This window comes from Aphelocoma coerulescens (assembly GCF_041296385.1).
Source record: "Aphelocoma coerulescens isolate FSJ_1873_10779 chromosome Z unlocalized genomic scaffold, UR_Acoe_1.0 ChrZ, whole genome shotgun sequence".
Taxonomy (NCBI): Eukaryota; Metazoa; Chordata; class Aves; order Passeriformes; family Corvidae; genus Aphelocoma; species Aphelocoma coerulescens.
The window spans coordinates 47,027,877-47,049,718 of record NW_027184085.1 but is presented as its reverse complement, the minus strand read 5'-3'; the positions used below and the strand labels follow the sequence as shown (position 1 = coordinate 47,049,718).

Genomic DNA, 21,842 nt, shown 5'->3' with positions numbered 1-21,842 from the left:
GGCAGTGTTCAATCCTCAACCACTGGGTGAACAAAACACAGGATAGGAAAGAAGTGTCTATCTTTAATTACAGAATACAGTTGTTTTAGTTTCCTGTTTCCAATCTTACCAAAGGTATGTTTTGCGATTAAAATCATATAAAATGTTTAACCACAGGGGTCTAATGAAAAGGTCCTGAATCTTAGAGACACACAGGAAGTTGCATCTCAAATTTCTTGAGCTACTCAACTCCCATATTCAGAACTGCTGACATCCTCTTCACAACATCTGTCCATAAATTTCATGTCTGATAAATACCAGGCTCTTCACAGCTAAGGGTACAAAATATTTCTCTGCTGGTATCAGTTGTTCTAAAGAAAAAATTTTTGAGAGTTCTCTGAAACATCCAACAGTCAGGTACAGAACCTGATAGACTGTATACAAACTGATGCTTGCCTAATCTTCTTGTTCATTTGTTTGCTTTTAGCAATAAATTAATAGAACTCATAGTTCAGAAGCAACAATGTCTAAAGGTTACTGCATGTGACTCCCGATGCAGTAAGTTTTATATCATCTTAATGGAGCAAAAATACATCTACCTACATTTTTCTCAGTCTCATGATATAACAAGACAAAGGGTATTGATAAAGAAAGAAGTGGCAGTGTGTCTGCCTGGTAGCTTAAGACATACTGAGATCTAAATTGCTCCAAAATCCTATCCAGGTATCATACATCAGCTTTGAAATTACCTTCGTAACAACCATCACCATGGGAGTGTGGGCAGCTCAGATATCAGAAACTTTTCAGAAGGGCCCTTGCAAACTAAACCATTCAATGATTCACACTTACGATTATTCACTTGTGCCAAAAGAGACACTAAGGCTTCATTAGTATCTCCACCAATGATAAAAAGCACAAGTTTTGACAACTGACAGTTTACACATGCTGTATTCACCATCCCATTTTCTGAATACCTGCTCTTTGTTGTTCTCTTAAAATGGTTTACAGGTTGAAGTATGAGGCCTCTGAAGTATATTGAAGCGTTCTGGACTCCCACTAACACAATTCTTGCTATTTCCAGAACTTTTGTTTTTCATGCATGGAAAATAGTAAAAGTGCTTCTACCGATATGCTACCAACTCATTGTTACTGACAGAAACTGTCTGGTTTTATACAAAAGAAAGGCTTAAATAAAAACCACTATTAGACCCTAGAACAGTAGGCAAATCAGGCACATTCTTAGTTTTGAACACAATCAGTTCTTCATAAAAGTCAATGGCACTGTAGTGAAAGTATTGTTACACAAGAACTCCAGTTAACAGAATATATTCCTTCAATGTCAGAGCAATTACAACCAAAGGAAAGCTCTCTGCACACAGTTATGTTTAGTAAAGTACACTGAAACACTCCTCCAAACATCTTGGGGCAGTTTTGATTGGAATAAAAAAACAAGTCCCCAAAATCAAAACTCACCTTATTTCCACATGAACAAACAGCTGATCAAAAGCACCACGTGTTTCAGTGGAATCAGGATTCCACCTCTTCACTCTCCACCGGATGTAGTAAAGAAGACCACTGCTGCAATAGACTACTACAAGCCCTGAATAATCCAAAAGAAGAGCTGGGCTCTGAGATCTTCCTTGAATATCTACTTTAAGACAACACTCATGAAGCAATAAAGGATCAGCTGTGTGCTAGGGACACAAGCTGCGCAGAACTCACTGCAACACACGTACTACACTTAAATTCTTGTCTCTTTGATCCACTGGATGAATTTTCCAGACATACTCCCTCCCCTCCTGACTCCAAATTTCCTTCAGGAGTGTCCATCTTTCTGTGCACAAGAAGGCACACAATCCTTTTGTGATTATTACAATTTAAGGTTAATATACTCCCACCGTTTAAAGCAGTATCATAAGTAGTCAAAACACAAGTTCAAAGGTATATAAGTACTTTTTAAAACACTTAGAAGCAATTAAAACCCAGGTCACACAAAACTCCGGTTTATTTTAAAAGTTAATATGATATTATTTTAAGATACTGTTAGACAGAACTCTAAGTAGCTGCCATGCCTACATTTCTCTGATAGACAAAGGAATAATACTGCTCTGAATCATAAAGAAATCTTAATGTTTTTGCTATTCCACACAATCTTTGCTTTTGTACTTCATGAAAAAAAAATATTGTGTGGGAGAACTGGAAATGCACTGAACTTTCTTAAATCACTGAGTAAACGATGAAAAGAAAAACCTGAAATCTCTGAATTTATTACTACTGAAATCAGAGGATGCATTAAATAAAGATAAATTCAGCTTCTTTGTATGTAATTGTTGCACCAATGCCCATCCAATATGAAAAAAGTAATCTGACTAGTTAAACAAACAGAGGTGGTTTATCCTTGCTTTTATTTGTTTCCACCATTTTTTATTGCAGGCATTACAGGGCTTTATCCAGCACATGTTCCCAAAGCCTCAACAATGTGAAACATGGTTGCTCAACTTTACATCATCTTCCCAAAAAAGATGACAATACAGTCCTGGAATACTTTTACAGGTAGATACTGAGGTCAACATAAGCTTTCAACATTTTTTACTTAGGAGATAAACACACGGATACTCCATGATTTCATTCTCTAAGTGGAAGACTAACTCCTTAGTGGAAAAATACTAACAAATGCTCAATAGTGAGCACCTATACTCTCATCTTTAGACATTCTTTAAGTTACTGAATTCCCCTTCTGAACATCCATTGCTTGGCAGGGAGTTCACAGCGAAGCAGCAAAAGCAAACACATACGTAACACATTGGAAAAACAGGCTCCTTTCAGCTGAGCTGACACAGGAACACAAGTGCAGATCCTATAACACAGCTTTGTGGAAAACTACCCAGCACCATGCACTTGAACAACATAAAACTCACACTTAGGAACAGATTAAATCAGCATTCTTTTTCCAGTAATATTTGATGGGATAAGCAAAACACAGGGGAGAAAAGAAGACATTAAGAACAGACCTCTTTGATGTTTTCTATCCAGCATCTTACCAAAAAAAGATTACTCAATCTGTTGTTTAGGACTGAATAACAGCTTAAGACAAACAGGAACCCTTCTGCTCCATGACACAACAGTGTAAAATATTGGCAGTCAAGGCTATGCCCGCTGTCCCCAACAGAATTAATGCTACGCACATAGGAACATGCTCCTGCAATCTCCAATACATTTCTGTACTGAACAAAATTAACACAAAGAATAAAAACATCTTAGAATTGACAGGAACTACATGGAATAACTAGACATTGCAAATTACATTTGCATTTTGTAAAGGACATTACCTGGCCTGATTTATTTCTACTTTCCAAAAAAAAAAAAAACAAAAAACAAACCACTTCTTCCCATAAGAGTCTTTTTATTTTGTCACCAATTTAGTTATGTCATTAATATCAAAGATCACCATCTGTTGTGTATGAAAAGGATGAAAACAATTCAGGAATGTCAGTGAAAGTGAACATTATTTGCACTTCAGCAGATCATCACAAGTTATCCCATCTGCAGCTGCAAGTTCATGCATGTCACCTGTCTTAAATAAGAAACACTGTAATAGCTCACTTCTACCTTTTTTTTCCATCTCAAGCAGAGAAGTTTCAAATTTAATGTATTAAACAGGAAACGATGAAACGATCTTTCCGAAACACATACAGTCTAACAAATAAGCAAAAGACTTGCAAAATAATTTGTAATGACGTCTGAAATAGTGAGGTACAAAATTACATGACATATTCCCTTTAGTCTATATGTCACTTCTTCCATATGGTTTTTTTGTTTCTTTTAATTTTAGTGAAACTGTTTAGGTAAGAAATGACTAGTAAAAATAAATAAGTTCTGCTCATCGATTCAGAGCAGAATTCAAAGGAATGTGAGATCATAGAACTTAGGGGGGAAAAAAATTGTGTGCAACAATAAGGAAGACTTCCCTGCACTTTTAATTAAACTTTGATAATTCATTCTTGGGGAAAAATCTCAAATTAAGAACAGTCATGCAAAGTAGAGGAATCCATCTAAAAAAAAATCCTACCATAATTTACAGCATTCATAACATTCAAGGGGAAGTTCAGATGGAACATTAGGGAAATGTTCTTCATTGAGAGGATGATTGGTCACTGGAACAGGGATGTGGTTATGGCATCAGGCCTGCCAGAGATCACGGAATGCCTAGATGCCACTCTTAGTTATACGGTTTAGTTTCAGGTAGTCCTGAGAACATCAGGGAGTTGGACTCAATGATTTTTATAGTTCCCTTCCAACTTGAGATATTCTATGATTAACTCAGCTATTCCAGGTGCTAAAAATAAATATGCAATTAACTGTTCTTCTAGAGCTACAGACCTCATACTTTATCTCCACCTGAATTCCTAGGCAGGGAGAAAGACATAGCCGAGACCTCTTCAGAGAGGTCCAAAACTCATTTTACAGTACAGGGGCAAAGCAAAAAAAAACCCCAAAACCAAAAAACAAAAAAACAAACAAACAATCAAACCTCAAACAAACAAAAAAATACCTTAAATTTATTTAGTTTATCTGAACATTTCCATTGGAGAAACTATTCAAACACTAAAGAGTTCAGAACACCCACTAGGTTTTCAAGGAAAGATTAAGAAGTTCTTTGACTTTTGAAATGCATTATGGCTGTGTTTTTTCTCTTATTTAAGGAGAAGAAGAATAAACCTCCCCAAATACTGAACTAGAAAACCCAGGATTCATATCCACTTTAGTGCATTTGCTGCCTTAAAGTCTATTTTGAGATTCATATTCATTCTAACACAGCTCTACTTCCATAAAGTAAAACAAGAAATTGTCTTATTGCTAGTTTGCCAAATGGGCATCAGAGCCCTGAATTCAACTAAAATACTTTTGGAAAATCTTAAGATCCAGTCTGTTCCCTGTTCCCCTATTTTACAAGGGCAAAAGCCCCAAAGAACTCAGAGATCTACAAATATAACATTGTAAGCTTCCTGTGACAGGTATCCTTTCTTCTGAATTTACACAGCACTTTGCACAGGAAATCATCATAGACTCACAAACAGAACATGTAATTATTGTATAAGACAAAACAAAAACCCAGTTTATATGAAAAATTTGATGCCCACAAAAGGTTCTAGATCACCAGGTAGGAAAATGAAAATTCTATTCAAAAGGCCAGTAATATAAGCATCCTCTTCACTTCAGATTTTTGCAGCAGCTATTGAGCACCAAACATGCCTGAAGATCATCAAAGATAAGGAGCAACATCTTCACTCTAATATTTGCATATTCTCTGTGGTGTCCCTTCCAGCAGTCAGCTTTCAGGGAGAAACTTATTGACCAACTTCAGCTCCAAATTTTCTTCCAATCTCACCACGATGTGCAAGCTTTTCATTCCAGGAAACAAAACTAGGAAGCTCAGTGCATGAACATTGCTTTTCTTAAGCTACATGCTCAAGCCCACAGGTCCATTTCTTCCACTTGCATGGAGCAGAATTTTCTAAATGTTTTGTTGCACAGTGCAGCAATAGTATTATGTCAAACAGACCTTTAAAACAACATTTCATTGCTTTCAAAGGGAATGGCCTTAGCAAGATGACTCTAAAATACAATTCTCCCCAAAACATCATTACTATTAAAGACAAGCTCTTTATACCATGCATACAAGAATGCAGAATACAGCCCTGTGACTGAAACAGGCTGGAGCTGAAAGACCTTGTACTAAAGCCAGGATTAACTAGAGAACCAAAACATCAACTGCTTGAACAAACTGTAATTTTAACACGACAATACAAAGAAAAAAAAAAAAAAGGAGGGAAAAGGCCTCTCTTGCTAGTTAGGACACCCAAATATGCCCAGGGTTCATAACCTTCAGATTCTTTCAGATTCTAAACAGCAGCATCAAATGATAGGGGATTTTTCATGTATTTGAGGCAAGCAATCACCATGTATTTATAGATCACAGAATGGTTCATAGAACCATAGAATGGATAAGAAGGAACCTTAAAGATCATCTAGTTCCAGCCCCCCCGCCATGAGACAGAAAATTTATTATTTAGTGCATGGATTTTTTCCTAAATTTGACAAAAGTTTCACACTCTGACTTGGCAGGTCACTAAGGAGTTAAAATACGATGCAGCAAACTCTGCCTGGTACTTTAGCGATGGCTATCCAACATTTAACAGACCAAATCTCACCTGTAACAAAAGTGCTGCGTTTTCAACAGGAAGGCTGTTGTTTTACCCACTGTCTAATTCCATATTTGGCCATGGTCTTGAATCTAACCAAACATACTTTAGTTTCAGTTTGAGCTGAGAGCTTGATTTCCTCCTCTGTCCCGGACGGGCAGAATGTGTTGCTATTAGTAGAGGCAGTAGCAACATGGACTTTAAATGGCTTCATTTCAGGCACAAGCACAGGATGCACACACACTGCTGTATCACGGTGTCAGCAAACGCTCCCGTAAGCGTTATCTCTCAGCATATGCAACTACGTCGGTATTTCAAGCACTTCTGTCAATTCACGGGCAGCTCTGAAAGCTTTCTGGCTTTCACGAACACCCTGAAACGCTATTTCGTACACCGCTGATACTTCTGTATTTTATTTCTCCTTTCGCTCGGGGGGGCGGGGGGGGGGAGAGAAACACGTTCTGGTGAGAATGCCCCGATCAGGAAAACGCCATGAACAGCGGGTCTGGCCCATGAGAATCATGATGGCTTTGGGACTCCAGACATGTGTAAGGCTCCTTCATCGGTGCCACATACGGCGAGCGCACGCCTGGAGTACAAGGGGCCCCGGCTTCCCAGTGTCAGTGAGACCCCGGCCGGCAGTGGGAAGCGCAACAGCGCCGAAAAAGCGAGGGAACTCCTCTCACCTCGCTCGTTCAAGACACCTATGCCTAATTAACCTGAGACAATTTTCAAGCCGCAGACCGCGGGGGCAGCACGACTACGAAGCCTCTCCTGTTCCTCTGGGCAAGCAGCTCCCGCTGGACGCGCCTCCACCGGGAGGCCCCGCGGCCCCGTCCCGGGCTCCGGGTACTCACCGCTGGGAAAGGGCTCCATCTTCCTCCCGGAGTCGGCTCTCAGCGGAGGCGCTGCCACGGCTCTTCACTCCTCCTCCTGCTGCCGCCGCATACTCCCAGGATAGGCTCAGCCCCTGCCCACCGCCAGCACCGCCCCACAGGGGCCGCAGCGAAATCAGCCCGCGGCTCCCTCCCTGCTCAGCAGCTTTTTCAGGAGAAGGAGCCCCTGCCAACCAGCACCCGCCGCTGCCTCGGCGCTCACTTCCTCCTCGCCCCTGCCTGGGCCCCGCGGCACCGCCTCCTCCCCGCATGGGCCCGCCTCCCGCTGGCGATGCCGGGGTGGGCTCCGGACCTCGGTGGAGCGGGTGTCGGATGGTGGCGTCCCGTGGGCCGCTCCGCAGGGCGGGATGACCCGGCCGCGGCGGCACCCGGGCCCGCTGCGCGGCGGCCACGCAGGCCCTGGCGGTGCCGCCGGGCCGGCTGTGCCTGCATCTCCGTGCCGTGCGCCTTCCGTCGCAATTTAACCTTTTTATTCAAACAAACAAACAAACAAATAAATAAATAATTCCCGTATCATCCAGTAGTGTTCTGCTGTGCAAGATGCAAGAATCAAAAGGCACAACCGACTGTGTGAAATGTGACCAAATGATACTGCAAAGAAAGACTATGGATAGTGTTCCAGGAACCAAACACAAGAGACTGAAACAGTGAATTATTCAAACCGGACCTAGTATTTGTGAAAGAGAGCCAGGCATCCATGGTGGATGTCACCATGAAATACAAAAGTATTGGAACATCTTTAGAAGTGGCTGCTGTGGAAAAGGTAGAGAAGTACAAACATCTTCAAGAACAAATTCAAGTAAAAAACGCTACAAATATTGTGTTTATGGGTTTTCCACTTGGCACATGTGGGAAGAAGTATCATGGCAATTACAAACTTTCGAAGGCCTTGGATCTCTCCAGCTCGAGGCAAGAGAGGACTGCCCATACTTTGGTTTCCAGTGCACTTTTTACTTCTACGGACATTGTGTACATGTTCGCTAGTAAAGCACATAGTATTATCTTAACCTATGTAATATTTAATATCTACATAACATCTTGTACTACTGTGTTTATTGTAATATGTATTCATACTACTGTGTTTATTGTAATATGTATTCATATCTATAATAAAGTATTGATAGGTGACAGTAACACCTGCTGGCAACCCCTGTCCCCCCAGAGGAGTTGAGACACAAGAGACAAAAGTTTGTGATTATGACTGAACATCAACAAAGACTGAAAGTGAACACCATGAACATAAAGCCACTTCAATCCTCTTGGTATTGGGGAGGGATTGTAGGTAGAGCTGCAAAAGGAATCATGGTGCGATATGTCACATACCATCAATTTGGGACAAAATTTTCCTGATGTTGTTCAAGGTGGCTGGGCCATCTATACTTAACCTGGAAAAGGAACGTATAGAAATTATATGTGTTCAGTACATAGCCTCATTACTGACTTGCCTGTCCCCTACTACCCGGCAGCTACGCTTCTGCTATCAGGTGATTGACTGGCTAGCTTTTTTCTTAATACAGGAGATTTTTAGACACTGATTTTTGGGAAAGCAGAAAATATAAATTGATTACTCCCAAAGAACACAAATTTAATGGGCCAATATTTATTTAAAAAATTAAAAAATCTGAATTTTATTGTTCTTTGGGTAAAGAAAGGGACAAAGGCCAGGGATCCACAATAGCCTAGGCACCAGTGCAGCCCTGTACCTCTTCTGTGTGTTTCATAAACCTAGAAGTGCACTTTTTCACACATGATCATGTTTCACAGACTTAATTATGATGACAACCTTGTAGCACAATCTAGGTCAATATCATGTTTCACACTAAGTCCTCGGAGTTTAACATTGGCCCTAATGCTGGGCACAGAGCTGTATGAATTTTAATAACCATTTACATATTCTCAGACACCCCTTAACATACCATAACAGCCCATCCTCAAAAGAAAAACTTCTTAAAATTATTAAATCATCAAATAATTTCTTTTAATAGGATGACATGTCTCAAGAGCTTTCTTTTCAAAGCACTGACCCTGTCTGGCCTATATTTAAATATATCAAAGAAACATCAATACCTATGTAGCTAACTTTGCTGGGATTCTACACACTGTCATGCAGAGGCTGCAGAGAGGCCTGAATGGTGATTTTTGAGCACCTCGTCACTTGTTTTCACCATTCTCCATTTCTACCAATCAAATCCCCTTAATTAGCATAATACATTTTTGTGAAGAGAAAAGCTAAAATAAGATCATGATCCATTATATGTAGAGAGATTTCCATATCCAGATTTTCCTATTAACATCAAGTTTTAAGATAATACAATGGGAATTAGTCATAAAGGAGAAGTCAGGTATAGAGCTCATTTCTCAGTAGCACTATTTGTACTATGGTAGAAGAATTAGGGTTTTGCTGTAGTTTTGTATAACATCATTTAGAAAAAAAATTGAATTGATTTGGAGGTCCATCTTTGCTCATGTTGGTAAAAATCTAGAATTTCTACAATATGATTTTTTTTAAAAGTGTGTCTAAAAGTTACAGGTCCTTTTCACTATAAAATAAATACAGTTTTTAGTTATAGCTTGTGAGTGCTTTGTAAAAGTGAAGAATTTTAAGCTGGTTCTTTTTTTCAGATTTTAAGTCAACTATTATCATAATTTTATTTTTATTTTTATTTTTATTTTTAGATGCAGAATAAAACATTTCTTTGATTAAATATAAATATATCCTAAATAGATCCTTGGAGCATCTGCAATAACCTATATTGTGCCTTAGTTTGGTAGCTTCCATTTAGCAATATCTTTATTGAGACTTTTTCATGGGTTAAAATATGTTTGCCAGCAACCTTTTACCTTTTTCATCTTTGAAGACAAGCTATCTCTGAAGAATGCTTTAGATCTTTCAGCTTTTAAACACCTGAAAACATGACTCAGACTGTCTTTTTCCAGTTTATTTTTCTGGTGAAGGCCACAGAGATTTCATGAACAGTACAAGTGTCAGTAGACACTTGGGTGCTTTTGACCCAGTGGAAAGTTTTCAATTGTTTTCTACCTGATCTGCACATAAGAAGCAATTACACACAGTAAAGCTTTGTAGCTGAGAAGTTGCCAGGCCTCCAGGGGTTGGAAGGTGAGGGTTCATCAGTCTTGCTAAAACATGTCAGAAGTAGCCCAGACTCAGGTGTGGAACTGGTGAATCATTTGGCTGGCAACCTTAAAATAAGATGAAAAAATTGTCCCAACAAATACTTGTGCCCAAAGCTTGAGCCGAGAGATAAGGGATGGGGAAGTTCTTTTTATTTGTTGACTGAAGTGGTTAATACTACTGATTAATATGTTAACTTCTTCCATAATGTGAGGTTTTGTATTTAAAGCCAAAATTGTTTCTTTGGTGTGCATACCACTCTGAACAAATCTGAAACACTCATCCCCTGCCAGCAGGAACTACAGCTGCTTGTAACCACTGTCCACTCAGAGTACTGTCCCAAGCAATCCATAGCACTGTGTTTCCAAAATAAATATCCTTATCTATGCGTCTATGTATTTCTACAGGTGTAACCAGTTAAATCATTTAAGTAAATAGTTTTGTGAACAGTGGAGCTAAATGAGGCATGGTTGTTTTTGCGTATCTTAACTTGTTGCAGATTCTTGCTAGGAGAAGCAGCTGCTCCCACAGAAACGTCACTGCTATGTGCTTTATGTTGCCTTACGGTTGTACCTTTCAGCACTACTTCCTAGATTTATGTTCCTCTTTTAAATGGAGTGTGGTTAAGTTTACACTGTTACCTTGCCTCTCTCCACATCTCTTTCAGAAACTTTAGGACCACTGTGTATTTTCTCAGAATTCAGCAAACTTTTTATTCTCTGCAGCCTAGAACAAGGATTTGACATGGTGCCCAGTCCTAGTTGCAGTTCCATTCTCAATAGACATGTGGAAATAAATATGTGGCACATGAGCCTTTGGATGGATTACAGTGCTACATTACAGCTAAAGAACCCCAAGCTATTGTAAGGAAGAGTCATAGCAGGGTTAGGACACTAGAACATTTTACTGTACTATAGTCACTTTGCCATAAATGCTTTTCTTGTTTCTCTGATTTCCTTTAATTCAAAAAAATATATAAGCTACTGTAAGAACTTTCAGGTCCCAAAATTAAACCAGGGTATTTTTCCCTTTCTCTTGGAATATTACTAGTATGTTTATATCTCAAGTCTGAAGACCTTCATCTAGTATTTCATTTCTTTAAAAAAGCATGTACTAGCTAGAAACTATCATGTACTATAAATATATCCACCAGGTAGCACAGAAGTAATTTGCCAGTTTTTGTGCCCAGAATGCTATGGGGAATGATGCAAAAGTTGCTTTTCCCATAGGTGAAATTAGTGTGATGATTTAGGCAGATCTAGCAGCTTACTACTTTCCAAAATGGCAACGTCCTCTTCCCTGCTCAGTTCTTGCCTCATGTTTCACTGCTTACCTTACACCAACACTAATGCTTGTTATATTCCTCTACGGGCTGATTTCAACTCTTCAGCTGCCTAATCTGGCTGAAAACTAATTCACCAAAATAGTGGATAATTTAATTTTGGGTTATAGTTTTATCAGAATCTGCAAAGTATCTGGATAACAATAGTAAAAAGACAACTCATAAATATGCAGCTAAGCAACCTCAGCTGAGAACTCTCCTCTGCTTCCAGTAATAAACTGTCTATGCCAATCTGCCACTTAGGGTTCTGTTCTTCAGCTGATCCATTGATCATCCCTAGATTTGTCTCTCTTTCCAGTGATTCTATTCTCAGTTCAGCTCCAGAAATAGTCACTTCCTCTTATCCACCATTAATTGGAGCTATATTGCATTGAAAATAACCATTCTTAAATATTGAGAAAAAATGGTAGCAAATTGATTCACTAAGACAGAACTTTTATAAAGTAGGAAGTCTGCCCAGAATAAATCCACACTGAGCATTTTAAAAGCACTTAGTATTGAAAACACTTTTTCTTATTAAAGTCAACAGTAAATTACATCAACAGCAGTAAAGCAACAATGGTTGTGGATTTTGAGAACTTCAACTATTGTGCTTAATGAACAAGATATAAAAAGGATGCTTAATAAATAAGATATAAGCGTAAGTATCCCATTTTTATAGCCACAATAACACTGGAATTTAAGAAGCTATCCATGCTTGTGGTTCATCTCTGAAGTACCTCATTAAGCAACTAAATAGTAGTATTTTCTCCTTTTCCAAAACTCCTCTCCAAAACTGGAGAGATGGTGAAGAACTATGCCTAAAATTATCAAACACTTATCAGATGCAGTGCAAAACTAGCACTATTTATTTAATGTATTTTTATTAATGTATTTATTAATTTTTGTCTAGTACTATGAGGTTAAGTGATTTAAATCAGAGAAGTATTGAATATGATAAATATGAGATTGATGAATCATCTAAAGTAACTTTGCTGTTGATATGCTGTGTTCTGTGAACATGCTTACCATAAGGTATTTAGCTGATTCATGTGTTCTCGATCTTCCATAAAGCAGAAGCAAGCACAAGGCGTAGTGGAATGGTCAGTGTAACACATCCATATTATTACATATACTTCTCTGTAGTGTTCAGTGTTGACACCCGTAATTTGGTTCTATTTGCACAAGGCAATGAGGGCAAAACCCCTTGCACCTATTAAAAAGATTATAAAAGAAAAATGTGAGAAAACAGTGTGAATAACACTTCTGTAGTAAATAGTGTACTTTAGTGATGATCTGTCATAGTCTTGAATTATTTAGAAAGCTGTAGACCTTTTACTTGCTACAAAAATGTAGCCTTCAGTCAGATAGCATATGTAACAGGGTAGAGAACATACCATACGCTAAACAAGGTGCACATGCCAGTGGCATTTATTAAGCCATGGTGATCTAACTTACAGCATCTCAAGACAACAAGAAAGCATAAAGTCTTGCCAATGTGTTTGAGCTCTAATTCAAGTATATATTCAGAAACTAGAGATCTTTCCACTTGCTTGTAGTGAATTTTTCAGTGGTGTGTTTATTTCACTGAAAGTATATCCACATGTTGGCAGTGTTCCTTTAAAAACAGATCTTTGAGAAAGGCAGGTAGCAAATGACCTGATAACACCATGTTGAAGAGACATATTGTTTCTAATCAAAATTGTAATTACGTTACTAAGTTTTTAAATAAAAAGTGGAAACAATTTCAGATATTAATACAATCCTTTTATTTTCTCTCATTTAAGGAATAATGCTTAAATGGTAATGCTTTAATTCTAAATGCTAATGCTTCAATCTTAATGCTTTTAGCCCCTTTTTATTCCTGTTATCCATTCTAAGCAGTGGATTGAACTTAATGGGGTTTTTGTGCTGCTGCTTGATGCTAGTTATGTGCTATTTTGAGAAACTAGCTATAGAATTGTTGCTGATATTAAAATTATAGTCTACATCTGTCCCTTGAAAAGTCTCTGTTCATACATTTTTTCTACAACCACATTAAGAAATACAGATTTTGTGTGATTCTTGTTATTAGAGTAGCAGTATGTTTACAAGACTTCCGCAGAGAAAGTAAATGCTGTCTGAGTCACAAAACAGTGCAGTGAATACTCGTGGGTAAGATATATGATCACACACACAGAGGTGTGTGAACTTTGCAGCTGATGGCAGATAGGAAAGATAGCTCTGGGTAGTGTACAAAAACATTAATTTAAAATCCACTGGCCATTTGGTCAGACTAAATTTGACTCAGCATATTATATAGATGTGAAACGATAGACAATCCAAATAGCTGAAAAGCACATCATTTACCAGACAGGTATCACTAGCAGTTAGCAAAACTTGGTATGGATTAGAAATTCATAATCCTCCCACCTCTGGCTCCAAATGCAGGGAATAATTACCAGTAATGAAAGCAGCAGCAATGCACGAAACTGTTTCTAGACATAAGACATAGTACTGGATAATGACATTTTATCTGGAAAGGGAAGGGGAAAGGGAAGTGGAAGGGAAAGGGGAAGGGAAGAGGAAGGGGAAAGGAGAGGGAAGGGGAAGGAGAAGATACAATTCTCTAAAACAACTAACTGCAAGTGTGCTTATGCAATTACTAGCCTGGTGTTGCAACATCCTAGCTTGTTTTCCAAAATACCCACAGCATGTCTGCACTTATCAGTCCCTATCATAATTAAAACACCATTCTTTCTATCCTACTCTCTCCACCCACTTCATTAACCTCAATAGTATAGGAAACCTATGCAGAAAACCTAAGCTACTGTTTAGAAACCAAGCTCCTAAGAATGGGATATGGAGAACAGCTCACTTGAAGCCTACAACTTTGAACTTTTCACACTAACCCTGAGTTATCCTCAGTGACACAGCAAAAACAGTGACCAAATAGTGTGATGCCAGGAATGATAGTTACTTCAACAGTCTTAGGAAGTGCTGATCTAGTGAAAATAAAATAGTTGGTTGTGAATAACATCCAAGAGTCTTGCAGTCCTGTTCCTGAGGAATTCATGTGACTTGGATTGTGTGTGCAGCAGCTTGTTTGTGCTTGCTGTTCTGAGAAGTTTAGCACTCAGCAGTACTACCTTGGAAAATTATGTGTCTTGAAGGAAGAGAGGTGTAGAGGCTGTAAAGAAGGCTTGTAAGACTATGCTGTAGGTGAAACTTTCGAAGTACTTTTCATGTCTGGAGGGAACCTTACAAAACCGTCATGAACACCAGGAGATGCACACACTATTAGAACAGAATGATGCTTGATAGGATGTCTGTCTGGAATGCAGAGCATGCATTTTGAAACATCAATGTTCTATGAGATAATATAATACTAGGAATATGCAATATAATCAGCACATAACAATGTCGGGGTAGTCAACTGAACATCCAATAACTGCCTTGAATCACTTAGTACTGATTCACAGCAGTATGTTTCAAGCATAGATAATGCTGTACAACTGCCAAATGAGAATACAAGCTGCAAACAAAACCAGTCACACTAATATGAGAGGGCTACTAAAAGAAAGAACATCTCCATAGGCAGCCGACAAGATGTTGCTTCCATATTTAACTAAAAATTGTGTGAGACGAGTGTGTGCCTGACGGACGCTGGTATCTAATAATAGCATTGCCTCACACAGGCTCTTTCTATGGCAAAGGTTTCTGGGCACACTCACTTGAAGAGAAATCTGAGCTGATCATAAACAAGCAAGGCTGGGGCTGGGAAGCAGCTGGAGCATATGCCTCCCCAAGACAGTCAGCGGTATGGCACTAATGTGGCACCTGAGTGCCGCAGTGTGCAGAGGTGGTGAAATGCTGCGACCTTCCCAAAAGCGTCCCCAGAAAGAGGGAGCCGCTTTGGCTCTGAGGCCAAATGCAGGCAGAGGCACACACACCCTTGGTGGTCCAGCCACTCAATCACACGTCCAAAAGGCGGCAATCAGTGGAACAGAGGTAAGAAGGGTCTTTTGTATGGGGTTCCAGCAACGAAAGTTTATTCCACAGATGGAGGGCCCAGGAACAAAAGACAAAGTAGAGGAGGAGGTGCAGGTTTATACATGGGGCCGGTAGGGGCAGGGAAACATTAGAACCAATGGTTTGAGGGCAAGGAGGCAGAGTGAGGGTGGAACAAAGGTAAAACAACCAATGGGGAAGTAGGAGGGGTGGGCAGGAGAACAGAAACCATTGGGAGAACCCGGAGAGAAGAACTTCCTAGAGGGTGACCAAACAAGGTTTAAAGGGGTGGGGACCAACGGGCCAATCCAGAGTACAGAAACAGAATACATTAACATAATAAAACATTGTGGGAAGGCCCCTTGTGCTCACCAAGGGGCGGTTCAGGACTTAGGGGCTGTCCCACCAGTCGACCTGTTTTGTCCCTGGGCCAGCTGGCCCACTGGTCTTGATGGGTGTTGGGGTTTTAGTTTAGTCCTAGTTTTTTCCTGTTAAAGGAATTTTTTCCATATGCATGTTGCTAGGGGACAAATGACTGTACTTAAGAAAGACAAAAAGAGCTGCCCATTGGGGGTGGGGTGGGCCTGGCTACTCCTTTGTTTCACCTGGGTGTGGGGTCAGTTCGCTCTTGGCGTTTGGAGAGGGAAGCTGCAGAGAAAGGAGCTGCTGGTTCTTTTTTTTCTTCAGCGTTTTTCTTTCTGCTGGAAACATCGCCAGGATGCCAAAGCTGTTTTCCCTGCCCTGCTGGAGGCTGGGCTGTGGCCGCCCTGCCCCGCTGCTGCTTCGAGCCTTCGCTGCGTTGTAGCCGTGCTTGCCCTGCCTGCCCGACCCTGGGGGGTTCCCCGTTTGGATACATCTCGTCTGTCCTCTGGAATCTGTGCTCATCCCTGCCGTTCCAGCCTGCCGTTCCAGCCTGCTGTTCCCGAGGGTCCGGCCGGGCACTGGGATCAGCTGCCCAGGGGTTTGTGAAGCCTTTGTTCCACCCTTCCCCGGGATCCCAGGGCACCAGTGCCGCGTGCTCCCCGAGCTCGCTCCGGAGCGCCCCCTGCAGCCGCGGGGGAACCATCGCACCTGCCCTGCTCACTGGGAGCTGCCAGCGCCCCTGCCGGCTGCGAGCGGAACTGCACCCGAAGGGAAAAGGCCGAGAAGGCCGGGACTGGGTTTGTGATTGTTTGCTGTTACTGCCATAGCTATTGCTGTTTGTTTGACTGGTTATACACATAGAGATATATAATAGTAAAGAACTGTTATTCCTGTTTTTCCACATCTTTGCCTAAAAGCCCTTGATTTCAAAATTATAATAACTCAGAGGGAAAGGGGTTGCATCTGCCATTCCAAGGGAGGCTTCTGCCTTCCTTAGCAGACACCTATCTTTCAAACCAAGACAATGGCACACGGCAACACCTGAGCTGCTTGAAACACTTGGACTGAATTCCTCAGAAGACACTGGAGTCTTCTGCAAAGGAACTTTATTGCGTCCAGATTCCCCTTGGCTTGCAAACTCAGATGCTTAGCTTCTTGCTTTCACTTCCAGGTGAAAAAGAAATCAACTAGAAAGACAAAAAGGCACATAGAAAAGTCTAAACTCTCTATGTATGATGAAAGGGTTTATATTTAACATTATTTAATTTTGCTTCAGCTACTGTTCCTATAAGCACCAGAAAATAACATCCTACCAAAAAATAAAGGTGCCAAACTAAGGAAAATAACTTTTTTCTTCATTCAGTTGTGAAAAGATACTAGCAAAAATTAGAGTAAAAAACCTTAAAAAAACCCCTTGTGGTTATACCAGCAAGATGACATGATGTCACATGGAGGTTTTTTTAAATCCCCCTTTCAAGTGCCAACTGATGAATCACAGGCCAGAAGTACAATATTCTTAAACCAAATTTAAGGTGTCATGTGGCTGATAATATTGAACTATTCCTACTTGCCTAACTACTTTTGAGATCCAGTTATTTGGTATATTTCATCTTACGGACAATGTATTTAAGCTACAGAAAAAATAATGTCTTCAGCTGCTAAAATTTGGAGGTACACTGATATATGTCTTGTACATTTATGCTTGGAAATACTGAGAGTGATGAATAACAAAATCTTCAAGGAAAGCTCAGGCACTTCCTAGAACTAGTTGAGACCTTTTCAGAGTAGTTTTGGAAAAGCATTGCTTGCCAAACTGCATTTTTTCCCCAGAAATGTGCTGTTGCTAATAAAATGTTAGTTGGCAAAGATTTTTTGACATCAGGTGTGGAATTCCTAGTTGCTTTTAAAGAGAGATTAATCTAATGAATTACCTGGCAATTATAGTAGTCTTCTATAATGCAGGTGTCTTTGGATATGTCAGCATTTGATATTTAACTCAGCCTGAAGAAGGTAATCCTTGCCTGTGCTGAATAGAAGTACATTGATTTCTTGTTCTGTCCCCATTAGGCTGTCCACTCTGTTCTTCTTTCTGTCATATCACTAGGGGCAGAAACTGGAGAGGAAGATGACTAGAGACAGAGAATCGTAGAACTTGGATCAGCCATGTTCTCTGGCTTAGCACCTGCCTGTAAAATACACACAAGAAAGTAGCTCATCCTAAATCTAAAGAGTCATCTGATCTGTCAAAATGTTACTGGGATATAGTAAAGATCAATTACACGTCCTCAAATGTTGGAGGGAACTTGAAAATAGCAAGGACTTGATTTTAGGCCTCTGTGTCCTAGTTAACATACTAATTCTCGCAGTCTTATGCACAGTATGTATTACAGCTGAGACAGTATTAAGGTCAAAATCTGTCCCTAACAGATGAGTTGCTAAGGTCCTTAGTGAGACAGATGGTGTGATTCTGCAGGCCTGACCACTCGTCACCTCTAAGTCAGGTAAAGTTGGAACTGTAATCTGAGCAACCAAGCCTTAGGTAAGTGTCCCTTGCAACTGAACAATACAAAGCTTTGTCTTGTTGTTATTTTGTTTGTTTGGTTGGTTGGTTTTTGTTTGGTTTGGTTTGGTTTTGGTTTTGGTTTTTGCTTGGTTGGTTGATTGGTTGGTTTGAGGTTTTAGGGTTTTTTGTTTTGTTTTGGGATTTTTTTGTTTGTTTGTTTTTCTGCAGGTAGAAAATTGCCTCAGAAGCATTCTAAATTCATTTTCACATAAACCTCAGTATTGTTTTCTGATAAGCAGTCATTCCAACTTCGCTCCTTTCAGTCCTGCATTACACATTTAGTAAAAATTCCTTAGTAGTTTGTTGGGCAGAAAGTGAACAGGAAAAGTTCACCAGCAGTAAAGCAATTCAATCAGAAATGTCAGAGTAGAGTAACAACCTACCTTCAGAGTAGATTCACTTAATAAATTTTGTTCATCAGACTGTGTGTCTGCACACAGTCATTTTTAGTGTACCCAGTGATTCCAGCAGTAGTTCATTACACCATTGTAACTTTATCTCATGCTTGATCTCTTCTCTCTACAACTTCAGAGTAGCCAGGTGTACTACTGTCTGTGACAGTATTTTCTTCTGAAATTGAATTCATCATCTTCATATTCACACATCACTCTACAGTTATTTTGTGCAAAATTACTTAGCATGAGGAAAATATGGAGTATATAATGGAACAAAGCAAGTATAGAAAATTAAGGGAAGTTACCTAACAGCAATGGCTGGCCATTGCCAATAACAAGCCCTCTGGTTTTGAAAGAATTGGTAGACCAAAGTAGCAGTGGTCAAGCAGAAAGAACAGCTCCCAACAAGCCAATTTGTATAGGCATTGAGTAATATATTTTCCAGTTCTTTCACAGAGGTATTAGGGCTATTAGCAGAATTTAATTTGTTGTGCAATTTTCATCTTCTTAAATGTAAAGAAAAATCTCACTGTATACAGTAGTATTTCTCATCATCTGGGACCCTGAACTTTACAGGAAGTGGAAGATATCAGACACTGTCAGGGAGCAGCTCCCCACTTTGTTATCAATTTGCTTTGTCTGGGGCATACAAATGATTTCTAGCTATAATAACTAGCTGTAAGAATTTACACGAGTTACCTACCTTTACTTTCTATTGGCAGAGCACTTCTCCAAGAGAGGAAAGGGACTGTGATCACATGTAGCCACTGAAGAGTAGCTGATTCTCACCTCTTTCCACCCAGTGCTGGAAATGTCAGGTAAGCTAAAGGCAGATCAACTTTCAAAGCATCTAAAGGACTCCTGTTTCTGTGTTGATGTGACTAAAACAAATCTCAGAGAAGGAATGCATTTAGCCAAAATGAATATGAAAGATGAACTATATATAATGATGTAAAAACCAACTAGAGATAATGGTGTGATCAGTTGTTAGATACAGAATCTCTCAGCTCCCAGAAATTGCAGACTGGGATGCAGTGTTCAGGGCTTGGGCCAAAGTGTGTTTCAAGCTGGTCATCCAGGCCTTGTAAAATTCTTAGTCACTTTGGAAACTGTTGATGTGTTGATGTGACTAAAACAAATCTCAGAGAAGGAATGCATTTAGCCAAAATGAATATGAAAGATGAACTATATATAATGATGTAAAAACCAACTAGAGATAATGGTGTGATCAGTTGTTAGATACAGAATCTCTCAGCTCCCAGAAATTGCAGACTGGGATGCAGTGTTCAGGGCTTGGGCCAAAGTGTGTTTCAAGCTGGTCATCCAGGCCTTGTAAAATTCTTAGTCACTTTGGAAACCTAGCTGCACAGTCTTAGCCTTCCATTGTGTGAGGCAGCTGGATGCTTCCTGGGAGTCTGCTTCCTCAGGAATAAATGAACTTTTTTCCATCCAAAATGTCAATTTTTAGCAATCTTAGAAGTAAGAGTCAAATCATTGTGGCTGCTGACTAACTTGAATGGTTTGTATAGGGTATTTTGTTGGCTAAATGCCTTAAAGGCAACATACCAATAAGCTCCCTCTAGAACGTTGTGCTATAGGTTTTTAAATGAGCCTGCTGTCTTTTTGTGCTTTTACATATTGCTCACTGATCTGGGGAACATGGGAGTGGGGGAAAACAGAGTGTAATATTGTACACCATTTATTTCACCTATTTGTGCCTTAGCTCTTTTGAAAGTTCTAAAATAACAAAGTGAATAAACACTTTCAGCTAAGGGAGAAACTGAATTAAGAACTTGCCATGTAGGAAACTAGCTGAAACCAGGACACTCTTCTCCCAGGTTTCTGACTTTATTCTAGAGAATTTTTCAGACTACCACTGAGAGGGGACTCCATTTGAGACCACTGTTGCAAAGAAAGCTTTCAAGAGAAAGTTTCAATAAAGTGTGGAATCTTAGCAGAAGGAGATGAGAGAGTTTGGAGTGAGAAAAATTGAAGAAATCGTTTGATTTAAAGTCATATAGCAGCTCACTTACAGAGCCAAAAGTGGAATGAAATTCTCTGACCCATCATCATATTTCTACTGAACTAATTCTCTGTAGCAAGTTCTGGAAGCACCTGTAAAAAAATTTAATAAATATCTAATAAATCTATTTTCTCTGTCCTACATCCTTCCAGTTGAGTCAATTCAGCCTGCACCCAAAAGCTTTTAGCAGTACCACATTCATTTTTTTTCTGTTACCAAAACTGTAAAAGGCAAAAACAATAATAAACTTGAAGAGAGGAATAGAACGAAATAAGTAAAAATAGCTACTCTTCTACTCTTAAACTTAACTCTTAAAAGGCGATATTTGCAGCATTGTATCATGACAACACTAATGTGTTCACAGCCCTTTGGTTTTTTTACAGCAGGTGCCCTTTCCAAACATATTGGCCAGTTTTGAAACAGGGAAAACCTCTCAAGATTCCTGCCATCTTACATGTATACCTTTGCTCTTGCCAGCTTCACCAGGTTTCAGTATTTGCCCTGAGATTTTCTTTCTGAATGAACACTATATCCAAATCACGACCACCAGCAGAGAACAGAAGCACTTACATCCTTTCTCACTTAGATCAGATATATAAGACATCTTACCAGTCCTTTTTAACCTGGATTCAGCAGCTGGTTTGAGGCTGTTGAGATTTTTCACCAGCTGTCTGATGCTCCTAGTGATGGTATCTGACACAATCTCATTGGTTTACAGCCACAGTCCACGGTTCTCCAGAGGCTTACAGACAACTAAATAAAGAAATGTCAATCAGTGCCTAATTTGAGTCAGGTTTAGTCAAGCACCTCTACCAGAAGACCATTTTCTATCAAATACAGTAGACAAGGTAAATCATGACTTTAAAATGTGTAACTATACCGGTGAGTTGTGATTTTTCCTTAGCCTGACTTCTAAGGCTGTGCATGAGGAGAGGCTGCATCTTCCTAACCAAATGACTAGTGAAAATTTGTAAGA

The 21,842-nt window shown here is 39.7% G+C and overlaps 1 protein-coding gene and 1 long non-coding RNA gene across 5 annotated transcripts in view; one reads left to right on the top strand and one right to left on the bottom strand.

Moving 5' to 3' along the window:
• LNPEP (leucyl and cystinyl aminopeptidase) overlaps nt 1-7,266 on the bottom strand; it is a 55,082-nt gene extending 47,816 nt beyond the window's left edge. Inside the window, exon 1 of one of the 2 annotated variants that reach the window (XM_069001315.1) lies at nt 7,040-7,266. Coding sequence is in view for 1 of the 2 variants with exons in the window: in XM_069001316.1 (XP_068857417.1) it covers nt 7,040-7,058 (19 nt within the window). In the remaining variant the exon portion in view is untranslated. The remainder of the gene's footprint in view (nt 1-7,039) is intronic. The other variant, XM_069001316.1, reaches the window with a different exon arrangement.
• Nucleotides 7,267-15,286: 8,020 nt separating this feature from the next.
• Nucleotides 15,287-21,842, top strand: LOC138103827 (uncharacterized). 3 transcript variants are annotated; one of them, XR_011147874.1, is made up of 5 exons: nt 15,287-15,522; nt 16,210-17,056; nt 18,313-18,424; nt 19,566-19,661; nt 20,701-21,842. It is a non-coding gene; the product is annotated as an uncharacterized lncRNA (long non-coding RNA). The 3 variants fall into 3 exon arrangements; XR_011147872.1 differs by having other exon boundaries at nt 18,313-19,661; XR_011147873.1 differs by having other exon boundaries at nt 18,313-19,661; nt 20,682-21,842.